Source organism: Protobothrops mucrosquamatus, unplaced genomic scaffold (genome assembly GCF_001527695.2).
Source record: "Protobothrops mucrosquamatus isolate PMUCROS unplaced genomic scaffold, P.Mucros_1.0 scaffold387, whole genome shotgun sequence".
NCBI lineage: Eukaryota > Metazoa > Chordata > Lepidosauria > Squamata > Viperidae > Protobothrops > Protobothrops mucrosquamatus.
In genome coordinates this window covers 149,385-162,697 of record NW_015386719.1, presented here as the reverse complement: position 1 = coordinate 162,697, position 13,313 = coordinate 149,385, and the positions used below count along the sequence as shown (strand labels likewise).

At 37.6% G+C, this 13,313-nt stretch overlaps 1 protein-coding gene across 1 annotated transcript in view; it reads left to right on the top strand.

Moving 5' to 3' along the window:
• The window catches only part of RPAP1 (RNA polymerase II associated protein 1), a 54,666-nt gene that overhangs the window by 31,930 nt on the left and 9,423 nt on the right, over positions 1-13,313 (top strand). Inside the window, exons 17-21 of the mRNA XM_015815934.2 lie at positions 5,914-6,115; positions 7,607-7,716; positions 8,255-8,450; positions 9,356-9,505; positions 10,814-10,956. Coding sequence (XP_015671420.2) covers positions 5,914-6,115; positions 7,607-7,716; positions 8,255-8,450; positions 9,356-9,505; positions 10,814-10,956 — 801 coding nt within the window. The remainder of the gene's footprint in view (positions 1-5,913; positions 6,116-7,606; positions 7,717-8,254; positions 8,451-9,355; positions 9,506-10,813; positions 10,957-13,313) is intronic.

Below are 13,313 nucleotides of genomic sequence, written 5' to 3'. Positions count from 1 at the left end.
CAAAGAAAAAAGGTGGGAGAAGTCTGTTTTTTTTCATCATGGAACTCAAGACGGTGAATGTATCATTTCTAATGGCACTTGGATGTTGAGCAGATTTGGATCTGCTTAAATTCACTGAGGAGAATGTTGCCCTGTGTTATTTCACAGCATTCTCTCAAACTCTTGTTCTTCTTCCATTAAAGTTACCTCTTTCCACTGCTTCCCTTCCACTAAAATTCTCTGTCACTAGTTGCAGATGCTGTAAGAACATAAATATTTTGGGTCAAACTCATTCCATGTGGTCTAACTTTCCAAGAATGAACGACTGAACACTAAGAAACTCAGAAGCAGGCGGGGTTGGGAAGAGATGAAGGGAATTTGGGGGTGTTTCCCCAGCATGTAGTGCTTGTCAAACTGTGTGCGTGGAATTCTGTAAACATTTGGAAATGGACCACTTCTTTTTTTGGAAGCCTTAACTTGTAATGTTTATTTGGCAAACTGCAATGAAAATAATTGAGGAGACCAAATCTTGCTGAGAGGCATCTGACCAAGAAAGAAAGAGAATGCAATTTATTTGCTTTTATTTTTCCTTGATTTTGGAAAGCTTTCCTTCTGAGTATCAACTTGACAGTACTGCTTTTAAGAATTCAGAGTTGTCTTCCTTGTCAGGGTTTAAATTTTTGTTACATGTAAATCTTAACTTTTCTATACATTCTTCTTTATCCTTCCCGCTCTGAATCTTTTTAATCTGTTTACTGGAGATAGTGATTTTCTTTATTGTAATAAAGATAAAATTAAATCACGGGTTGACATTGTGCAAGATTAGTGCTTTAAAAAAGCTTACTTTATCAATTCTGTTGCACAATTGCCCTTTAAATAGGACTGTTAGCTGCCATGTATATTTTTTGCTTTGTTCCTTTATTTTGTATAGTTTCCTTTCTGTTAATTTCCTGACTTCCCTCTAGGGTAAGTACAAGTAAATATTAATCGCACTGAATAATTGATAATAAGTTTCCCCCAGGGTTTCATTACTGAGGCCACTAAATGTCAATGTTTATGTTTGCTGTAGAAATTGAGGTTGACAGTGAAGTTGATTGAAAAGCTAATCAGCTGAGAGAGTAAATACCCAGCTGACTGAAAAGCAATTAGAACATCTAAATGAAAGAAAGCATAATCATATGGGAAGTTATAAATACCCAGCTTAGTGAAGGATCTATTGAAACAACATGGCTTGGACAAGTGTGAGGATGTTTTCAAATACAGTAAATAAAAAGGGATTGCCAAGGGATTCGGATATCATTGTAAGATAAGATATTATAAGAATTCCAGTTTCCATCATTTGCTAGAGGTTATTGATTAATGTGTCCAGCAGCAGGATAAAATGCTATTGCAAAATGAACATGTTCCTGGGTTAATTTGTAACTTTTTTGTGACACCTGATGATTTGTTCTATACCAGAGGTCCCCAACCCCAGGGTTGCGCCGCCCCTGCCAGCTGGGTCACCAAGCCCAAAGATTGGGGACCACTGTTCTACACGAACAACCAAGTGATAACTGTATGGGTTGAAGCAGTAAAAGCATTCATTTCTATGTTGAGTCATATTAGTTTAACCATGGTTGTTTATCAACCATTATGGCTGTACTCAGCATTTTAAGTTGCAAATCCTTATTTACAAGTATAGTGGCTGCTTTCATAGAACACACTAATCCAAGCCACATAAATAGAATAATGTATGAAAGCAGTTGTTGATTTATGAATAATTTCTGAGTCATTACTGAAAGCTTATTGATGTAATTGGTTCATACAAACCAATAGGATTATTTTCATGGCCTTTCACCTTTCCCAGTTTTTATTTTACTCTGTTCTATTTTTTATGATCCTTTTTCTGTGAACCCTGAACATTTTATCTAATTGCGGTAAAAACAACACAGATGCTTATCAATTGATGGATATTAAAGTTGCACTAAAGTGTATTTATGTTTGTTTTAACCTTACAAATAATAATAGTTGAGTACAGGACATATTAAGTTTACACTAAATTATTATTTTTAAAATGCTATCTGCAAGAAAGCTAAATAATACAGAAAGTAGAAAAGAAAAAAAATATTTTAAATTTACACCCAACTTTATAAATACTGAGTCAAAAGTTAGTGAAGAAATTAATTTTGAATTATTCCAGCTCTTCCAAAGATCATATGTGACCAGATTACAGGTAGCCCTCATTAGTGATTATTCACAGTTATGATGGTGATGAAAAAGTAACTTCACAACCAATCCAGGCATTTACAACCTTTGCAGTTCTGTAAAACAAAGGAAAACCAAAGCAAAATCATAAGCACAGTCATGGTTTCACGTAATGACCAATTTGCTGGTCCCAATTGTGCTGGCTAGAGGTCTGCTTCTATGTACCTAGCAGCACTTTTAGTTCTTCAGTAAAACCTGAAGATTTTATTTATTTGTTACATTTATATGCCTGCCAGAGTCACCTTAAAGGGGAGAATGGGCGGCACAGAAATTTTAAAAAAATAAAAAAAAAATGTTAACACTGTGAAATCTATGAAAACAGGAAAAGCTGGCCCTAGGCCTAGGCCAGGGGTAGGCAACCTTGGCTCTTTTATGACTCGTGGACTTCGAACTCCCAGAATTCCTGAGCCAGCATGGCTCAGCATGGAAACCTCTCCATTTCTCCTCAGCATGGCTGGCTCAGGAATTCTGGGAGTTGAAGTCCACGAGTCATAAAAGAGCCAAAGTTGCCTACCCCTGGCCTAGGGTGACCTGCTTGAGTAGGATAAGGCATATACAGCTAGTCCTCAACTTACAATAGTTTGTTTAGTGACCACTCAAAGTTACAACGGCACTGAAAAAAGTGACTTGTGACTGTTTTTCGCAATTATCACCGTTGCATCATCCCCGTGGTCATATGATCAAAATGTGGATGCTTGGCAACTGATTCATATTTATGACAGTTGCAGTGTCCTGGGGTCATGTGATCAGCTTTTGCAAACCTCTGACAAGCAAAGTCAATGTGGAAACCAGATTCACTTAACAACCGTGCTACTAATTTAATAACTGCAGTGATTCGCTTAACGACTGTAGCAAGAAAGGTCATAAAATGGGGCGAGACTCACTTAACAAATGTCTCACTTAGCAACATAAATTTTGGGCTCAATTATGGTCATAAGTTGAGGATTACCACATGGATTTATTCCCCTCCCACATTGGATGAACTAACAATTCAGAAAAAGAGTGCATTCAACTAAAACCTATTCTGATTTAGTTCCAGATACATTAATAATATTTTAAAATTTCTGAATAGTTCCCAGTACAGAAATGCATTTTGCACTATTTTGAGCCTACATTTTTATAGACAAGTAAAGGATATTTTACTATACTTTATAGTTCGGGGGAAAAAAAAGAGATGTAGAATACTGTATGCTGATAAATCAATAATTAAGAATCTTAAAAATATTAAATATTTTTCATATAATATTCTGATTAATTCAGCAAACTGTTTATGTTTTTTTAGGCCAGATGAGATATTTTTTAAAGGGTTGTTTATCATACTTTATGCTTGACGTATAAAATGGAAAGAGTACGCTTTTCTTACTGGGGTTCTGTTTTGGCTTAATAGCCATCGATTTTTTGAAATATGCCTTGTGAAAAGTAATAAAGTTTCCAGATGTGAGCAGCATTTTGAATCATGTATCCGAAATCTGGAATTTATCAAGCAAGAAATACAGCAAAAAGATTATTTTAACTTTTATGGAGTCTGTGATATATATTACTTTGATTTCAGGTTTTTTCTTTTGAACTGGCTATTGATGAAAGGGAAAGACTGATCATTATTATTATGTGTGATCAAGATGTAATGCTGTATTTTAAAATGTTTGCTATAACCCTGGTAATACATTTCTGTACTTTTTTCTTTTCCTTTTTTGGAAAAACATATTGCACAAAAAAAGAAAAAAACTCTCTCAACTCAAACCTACACCCCCAAAAGTACAAAAAGCATACTCTCCTCCCCACATACATAGTATATTACAATAGATCTATGTGAGGAACTCCATTTTTTGATAATGGCAGAATTCTCCTGAACATTATATTTCCTTTATATTAATAAGGAGCTATCGTGGGGTGCTTCTGTGTGTTCAGGAAATAAGACAATTCAAAGTGCAAATAGCATCCAAGTTTGTCCTTTTTCTTTTTAATTCACATTTCTGATAAACCCAGTGAAAGAAGTGTTAATTTCAGCCGAGCTTTGATTTATAGTTTAGAGCAGACATGTCAAACTCGCGACGTCACATGATGTCGCGCGACGTATTGGAGCTTTTTTCCCATTGCCGGCAATGGGGTGGATGCGGTTTCCTGGTGATGCGGTCCGGCCCGTGGGCCGGCAGTTTGACACCCCTGGTTTAGAGACAGCTATATTCCATTGGGTGTGTGATGGCTCAGCAGTTAAAGACTCTGAACTTCTCAGCTGGAAAGTTGACAGTCTGGGTTTGAGACTAGAGTGCTGCGCAGTGGGGAGAGTTCCTGTGACTTGCCCCAGCTCCTGCTCCCCCAGCATTTCGAAAGCATGCAAATGAAAGTAGATAAATAGGTACCACTTTGGTGGGAAAATAACAGCATTCTGTGGGCCTCAGCGTATAGTCATGCTGGCCAGAATGACCGCGGAAATGTCTTCGGACAACACTGGTTCCCTCAGCTAAGAAACGTGGATGAGCCAGACATGACTGGACAGGGGAAACCTTTATCTTCATTTTTATATTCCATTATCAACGGTTTCTCCTTCCTCCATCCCTCAGGCTTCATTGATAGCACAATATGCTATAACTTTTCTTACCCATTCTTGACAGCTCTAATACTGTACATGTATATGTGTGTGGATTGTGATACAGGCTTAACACATGTGCACCTTCTATTTTAAACTCCACTGCTTTCCTAATTCTAGGATTTATAGAGATTAGTGACAGTTTCCCACCTATCCACCCTTTTATTTCTGGATGCTTATGATTTGCTGGATTTCCTTTGACAGGTAGACCTGTCTTAGAAAATAAGATTTTTTTGTTCCCTTTTGACAGCCCAACCCTGCCCTCTGTTAGTTAACGTTTCTTCATTATTTTCTCCCTGTCTTCAACCCATTTCTTTGGTCCTTTGAAACAATTCTCTTCAGAAATGTCAACATTACCCAGTACAATTCAGGCTTGCCAGCTCCTATTAAATCTAACAGTCCGTGTTCAACAGCCAGTTTTTGTCTAAGTCTATCTTAGAAACCAGCCTTTGCTACCACTCCAGTTCCTGCTTCACAGGGGTCTCTCTGACGGTTTTTAAAATTCCTTCTGTAGTGCTTATGTAGTATCTGATACTGACAGGCCACAATTCAGCCTTTCTTTTACTGTGAAAACTATTATTTATGAAAATCTAGATAATACCATTCTTGACTGCTTATCAGGAAGGTGAATGTAAGCAATGGGAAGTGTCCATACAGTAAGCTTGATGGCATTACAGGGCCCATATTGGAGATTCAGGGGTCACAGGAAATAATTTTCTATTTTTGTGCAAAATATGGATTTTTTGACATTCATGTTCTTTCCGTTTATTCTTCCAGGGATAAGCTTGGGGTAAGAGACTGATTTAGTTAAAGTATTGATGAAACAACCAAATTGTTGTTTCATCATCAGTTAATTAAATTACTGTAATTAATTTTAATTAATCTTAAAATTAAATGTAATTAAACTTTGTTATATATCAGCTTTCAAAAAAATAGTTTTCCAAGCCTTTTCCACGGTAAAAATGGTCAGCAAATTAAACAACTTCATACCTTGCTTGGGTTCCTAAGTACTTTTCTCCAGTCATGTAGGAGGCCACCTTAAGTAATGGGCATTAGCAATTCCCATGTTATTGTCTTTATTTCATATTTGTGTTATGTTACAGGAGAGGCCCAGAAGAGGGTGATCAAATTCCGCCCCCACCCATCACCTGGAGTCAAGTGGCAGGTTTTAGGCCTGTTATTGAAACTAACATGAAGAATTGCCTTAAGGAGATAACCCACATGGAGAGATGGCACACATTGCAACCTCTTACTATGGCCTATGTCACCTATATGGGGATGTATTACAGAAACTGTAGGCAACAGGTAAGAGTTCAGGAGATGAAGTTCTGTGTCTGCAGTTACCTTTGGAGTTTCTTTTGTTCCATGATTCTCCTTCCATCTGGTGCAACAGCTTGGCTAAAAAAAGAAAGGAATAGCAGCGGGCAAAGTTTAGGCTCGATAAATCTGCTATTTATTTTCTTTCTTAATTCTGCTTTTATGCTGCTCACTCTATGCCCATTCTAGGCAACTAACAATAAATGATTTAACCTCTTCCCACCACCAAATGAATGAAACCCCCAAATCTATATGCCAGGCTGGCATGCTACAGACCTCAGCTGCATATTAGAAAACATGTCTTCCTGTGCTTCTAAGGTCCTTTCAATCTTGCAGGGGTGGGGCATGGAAATAATTCTAGGGGGTCTGGTCAGACGGGTAGATGAATGCCAGAAGAAGCAGTTTCTTTCAAATAACCAGGACAGAGCCATGCAGGACTCAAAGGTGAGAACAAACGGCAATCAGTAGAGCTCCCAAAGCAAAGGGGTCATCCAAGTATATTGGGGTCCATCTGCCATTGCCTCCAATGCCTTTGTCAACGCTGCAAATACTGTATATTCTTGCTTTGACAATATGCAGAACTGTCTGGTATTTTTATAGTTAAATCAGGCAACAGTGAAAGGGGAGGAGAATAAGGAAAGCCCCGGGAAAAAGAAACCGGAAGTAAATCACATCTTCCAAGTTAATTGGAAGATGTGAACCATGACCCCAAAATAGGGGAGGGAAAAATGCCTGGAATGTAGGTGCAACGGAAAAGAATCTCAGATCTAAGCATTTCCACCATGCCGTACTGATGCTTGGCAACTGATCCATATTTATGACGGTTGCAGTGTCCCGGGGTCATGCAGTCACCTTTTGTGACCTTCTGACAAGCAAAATCAATGGGGAAGCCAGATTCACTTAACAACTGTGTTACTACCTTAATACCTGCAATGTTTCACTTAACTGTGGTAAGAAAGGTTGTAAAATGGGGCAAAATTCACTAAACAAATGTCTCACATAGAAACAGAAATTTTGAGCTCCATTGTGGTAGTAAGTCGAGGACTATCTATACCAGGGGTAGGCAACCTTGGCTTTTTTATGACTCGTGGACTTCAACTCCCAGAATTCCTGAGCCAGCCATGCTGAGGGGAAAGGGAGAGGTTTCCAAGCTGAGCCATGCTGGCTCAGGAATTCTGGGAGTTGAAGTCCACGAGTCATAAAAGAGCCAAGGTTGCTCACCCCTGACCTATACCACCAATACACCAGGCTGTTGAAGGGTGATTTAGAGTAACTTTGGAGCAGGCCTCATTGAGTTTCAGATTTTCGATTAGTATCAGTCTGTGTAGCTCTGTGGGCATTTAAGTGAAACCTGCCCTCCTCTTAAAACATCCAGTCACAAATGTGTTTGGAAACGTTATCCATGCAGATAAAAGTATTCATTATGTTACCGTGAAGAAAACCTCATAATGGATTTCTTTCCTCCCATTTTCTCCATAGCCAGTAATAAACCCGGTTGATTGCTTAGAAGAAGTGGAGCACCTGACAGCCCAAGTGCTGTTGCCTCTCCTCAGTCAGCCAGCCATGCAGGCCCTTTGGGAAATGCTCAGGTGAACTCTCCTTGGATTACAAACATCACAATATCTTGTGACTGCAGAAAAAAACATATGCAATTAGGATAAAACTCTGCATCCCTTTGTGTGTTTCCTTGAATGCAAATCCTATTGAGTTGCAGCTTAAATTTACACTCATTCCTGCCTTTATGTACAACTACGTGTTACCTCATTGAGGGTGGTTTATTGAAGGCTTAACTAATTTGTACCCTGTTGAGTATTAATTTTAATTCCAAGCAAGGTTTTATAATAGGTGAGTTGTAGTATTTGGAAAACAATAGGATGGAGAAATTTGCTGATTACATAGATTTCCTTTTTAAAGCAGGGTGGTATTTTTTTTTCTCAGTAAAACCAATTTGTGGGACAGAATAGATAAATTGCTACTGGCTGGATGGGTTTCTCTGTTCTGTTGTTCCATGGTATTAACCATGGTGACTGGAGGCTTGTACTCCAAAAAACCTAGATAACACTAAGTTGTCTATTTATTAGGGTACATCATAATTGTCATTTCTTCTTCTCCCTTTTTTCTTTGCAGACCATGCTCTGCTTTATGCAACCCTCCATCCAATTCCCCAGGACCAGAATCTGTTCCCAGCATTGTTTTTCTGAACTGCAGTAGAAACAAGACTTCAGCGAGTTTAGCAGGCTCCAAATCACCGTTTCCCTTTCTTACTGCTTTTCTTGTCCTTGTGAATAATATCCTCCATGTACATAAAGGGCTGGTTAACCAAGTAAGTACTGACATTTTGGGATCATTTTTAATGATGCATAGGCATATTACACACACACACACATCTTGAGTGTTTTTTTGATGCACCCTGTCGGCCCAAATATGGGAGGAAGAAATATTTTGGTCAACACAGCTGCCTAATGTGCAAGCAGCCCAGGTTCGAATCTCAGAAGGGTATGTCTGGCTGATGAGAGCTAGTCAGCTCGAAATAGCTATCCCAAATATTCAGATGAACATTGGTCTCTGATCTAAGGATAATAATGCTGTACTACTCAGTTGTCAGTCTCCACTTTAGTCCTTGTCATCCACTGCCATTAAAGGTAAGGGAATTGTCTTTGTCTTCTTCAACTCAAAAAAATAAGACATTAGTATTTGTCAGGTGTGTATAAACTATCTCCCATTTTTCTCTTATGGGGCTCACACTAAAGATCAATGGCCGATGGCTGAACATTTACATTCTATATGCAAAGGCTACTGATTTAGTTAAGCTTTTTCCTGCAGCTACACTGAGTGGAGTTAGGCTTTTTGAAGAGTCCATATTCATAAATTCAAGATAAACTTTGATGTCCCTAATGTACTGATGTTTTAGAAGGAAATATATCAATAATTGATTTGTTTGGGTTCAGGTATCTTGAGATGAATTTTAGTAAAGCAAGCCAAGGACAAATCAAAGCTTTGGTATTAAATGTATATAAGGAACAAATATACAACATACATAATTTGTTTCTAGAAAGCCATTATAAGCAGTCCCAGAATTAAAAGAAATTGCTCTGTATTACCTGAGCTGGTGGATGTACGAATGTCATTTCTGTGTGGCTGAAGGGACTAACTCAAGAAGTATAGTGCTCCCGATTCAGGTATTTGATAATCATCTCAAATATATCTCTTTGTTGTTGTTTTGTCCAGTATGTTTCTATTTTAGAGATGAAGAGTCTGAAGGACTACCTGTTTCAATGTTGCACGACTGATCGTCTTTCTTTAACACCTTCCTCCACTTGGCTGTTGCATCACGAATACCATTTCCAGTATGTTGTACTTTCACTTGCTCAGAAAATTGTAAGTTCTTTGCATCAGCCATCATTTTGGATTGCCTGTGACCATTTGCTATGTATTTAAAAATCTTTTGTATGTTTTAGTTTAAATCATTAGCTTACCACTTTCTAGACATGCTTTTGAGTACATCCTTAAGCTTCTGTTTCCCTAGGGTCTTAGATGAATTTATCTATAACTCAGCGTTTAAGACAAAAGTTTTTTTAAAAAAAAACAAAACAAAAAAAAACCTTAAAGCAAAAATAGAATTGAAAGATTATAAAGTTGTTTCGAATTCATACAGTAAAATCATGAAGTAAATTGCTTCGCAGGTCTACTTGAGCCAAAGAGAATGGAACAATTTAGTTAGCTGAAATAGTTCCAGTATATATTATCTTTTTATATCTTTCTAATCAAGTGGTTTGTGTCTCATGTTTGATAAAATGTAACCAGATAACATGAAATTATATTGTTTTGTCCTGAAATCATAGTAAATAATGCTGTATATCTGAGTTTTTTTTATTGATTTGTGTATGTGTGGAATAGGTTTATAGAGATAGTCATACATACATATCTGGAATATCTGCTTAGTGTTTTCATTACTGCTTTTCTATATGTTGTGGTCAAAAACCTGAACCACTTAAATCAACCAAATCATTTTTAATATACAATATGCAGTTGACACGTATATATGAGTTATCTCATCTCGGTTTCCAAGATTTGTCTATCTAAGACTTAACCAAAGAATGTATGAATTCCAACACTCATAAAGTACCATACATTTTATAGTACTTTCTAGCTTTGAGTTCCACTGATTATAGTGTTACCAGATACCAGAGTCAGAATTAAATTGTTAAGAGTATTTAGCAAAAGTAATGCCATTTTAGAACAAAAGGAGTAGAAGCACCATTTGAATGAGGCTAGAAAAGTCTAGAGGAGATATAAGACAAAGAAGCAAGTAGTCAGCTAGAAAGAAGACAAAGATATTCCTAAATAAGAACATGCCTAGTCATTATGTGTGTGCTAAAGAGATGCAAGGTGAAATACAAAGGAGTTTTTGGCAGTGTCTCATGTGGCCATTGCCAAACCTTGCTTATTTGCTACACTTGCACTCTTTTAATAAAGAAATAGTTGATTCTCCCCCAATTTCATATGGCATCTTCTTTCTGGGCTTGGACATGAACTTAGGGAAGGGTTATCTTTCTTTCAAAAAGATGATTTATTTGCAGCAAATAAAATCAAGCCATTGTAAAGAGGCTCATGCCATCATGTTTCCTTCTGTGTCGGTGACAAGAGCACTTGTACCTTTTTTGTTGTTGTTTGCTTCCTATGCAGGCAGATGCTTGTCCAGATTGCAACCAACACGCTTCACTCCATCACTCTGTTGCCATGGCATTGTTAAGTCGCTTGTTGCCAGGTAGTGAGTACCTGGCTCATGAGCTACTCAGGGGCTTTGCTTTCAATCCACAACTGATTCCGTAAGTTTTATTCTCCTTTCCCTCACTTCCTCTTACGTTTGAGTATGTATGTATATGTGTGCACACATGTAAGATGTATATAGCAATAGCACTTAGAATTATATACTGCTTCATAGTGCTTTATAGCTCTCTCTGGGGAATTTACAGAGTCAGCATATTGCTCCCAACAATCTGGGTCCTCATTTTACTGACCTCGGAAGGATGGAAGGCTGAGTCAATCTTGAGCCAGTCAGGATCGAACTCCTGGCAGTGGGCTGAATTAGCCTGCAATACTGTATTCTAGCCATTGTGCAACCATGGCTCCTATGTCCATATGTACACACATACACTCATTTTTTATGGATTATGGTGATACATTTAAAAATACACTTTCTCTCTGAAGTTTTAGTATTTTAAAAATGAATTGGCAAAATTTTATACACTAAGCCAAGAGGTTCCTGAGCTTTCTTCTAATTAAACACACATCTGAAACATTACATTTTCCTTTTGGGGGGGGGGTGTTGTCCTTGTTAGGAATGGATAACAGTCTGAGACAACAGGGTTGGCTGTTATCATAAACACAATACAATCATCGCTTTAGACTTCATTCTTTAGGAAGACATTTTTGTCATTTTCTTTAACGGTCCTTGTCACTGGTGATCCATATTTGAATCAAGCAGAGTGGTATCTGTACTGGAAAGGTCTCATTTTATGATTCATTTGCTGAAGATAGGATCGACTTTAAAATATTAGGCAAATTGATAGAAAGTTGATTTCTTAGTGACCCAAAGGTGCTTTTTCAAGAGGTACTTGGACTTTCTTGGGGGTTTTTTTTGAAGATGTTTCGCTCCTCATCCAAGAAGCTTCTTCAGCTCTGACTGAATGGTGGGAATGGAAGGATTCATATTCCTTGCAGACAGCTGGTCATTTGCATTCTTTTAGAGCAGGTGTGTCAAACTGCTGGCTCACGGGCTGGATGCATCACGCAGAAACCGCACACACCCCATTGCTGACAATGGGGAAAAAGTGCCCATACGTCGCACAAGTTTGATATGCCTGTTTTAGAGAGTCATTGAGGCCACTTAGAGGTTTAACTGTGTCCTCAGGGTCACCCAAGTAGCGCAAATGGGTGTGAAGGCAACCATGATCTGGATGACTGAGAATCTCCATAAAGATTTCTCACTGACTTAGACTGTGATGCTTTAAATGGGACAACCTTGTTTATGGAAAGTGGGTGTGTTGCCTTAAAACTCAGGTACCCCAAATGTGTGTGGTGCTGAAAACCTATTCCCTGAATTTGGAAAAGAAAACACCTTTACCTTTGCAAAGTGGCTTCTTTGCCTTCTGAAAATATGAATCACCAGTAATTCAGACAAAGCAAAAAGCATTTATTAAGGGGGAGGGGGAAGAGTCTTTTTATAGTGTACAGAAACAAACAATACATACATTCAGTACATGTGACATAGTAAACAAATGATCAAACAATAACATACATTGATTATACGAGAGTCTTAAACAATAGCAAACACTGATTCTAGATAGCATTCAACAAGTGGTAAATTTGTGGATTATATTACCCTTTCCCAGCTGGGATTGTATCTTTCTTGAAAGTTGCAAGTGTATTCAAGGACTTTCAGAATGTGCTCTCTATTGTGTAGAATGTAGATGCTGAAAAAGCAAGTTATCATGTACCAAACAAATGGTCTTGGCTAAGGAGGAAAATATGCTTTATTAAAGTTAAAAAAAGAGGCCCAGACTTCCATATTAAAAGTACTAATAACACCTTTTAAAATGCTAATAATGAAGCCTAAAATTGAGGCAACAGGTATAAGGAGAGGTCCTACAAATAAATGGGCCTTTCCAAGTTATATCAGGTTTATTAAAGAAAGATAAGCTTGAATGTAAGATGAACTTTCTACAAAAAACTATACAGAAGAAAAGGCTGTACACTTTGTTCTCACTGCCGTGTTCTTTTTTTTAATTATCTTCATTTTTCTCACTTTTTCAGACATTAACAAATCATTTTCAGCTCCATCTATGGATTTTAAATACAGCACTTTTTCCCCTGAATGTTGAAATTTCAAATAGCCCTTAAAGGGCTTGCTCATTATTGTTTCTTTGTGCTAGTATATCTGTCCCTCTATCTGATTGCCTGTCTGTCCCTACTGCATCTGGTACCTGCAGTTGTGATGTCATTCCCCATCTCTGATAATTTTCTCTCGTTTTGATGTAGTTCATATTATAATATATTTAGGATAAGAATTCCTTTGTTTAATAATACGTTTGGTCATCTCTACCAATTAATATTCAATTATTCTGTATATAGCCATTCCTTGTTTTGATGGCAAAACTATTTTGAGGGGCCACTAGATGATTTC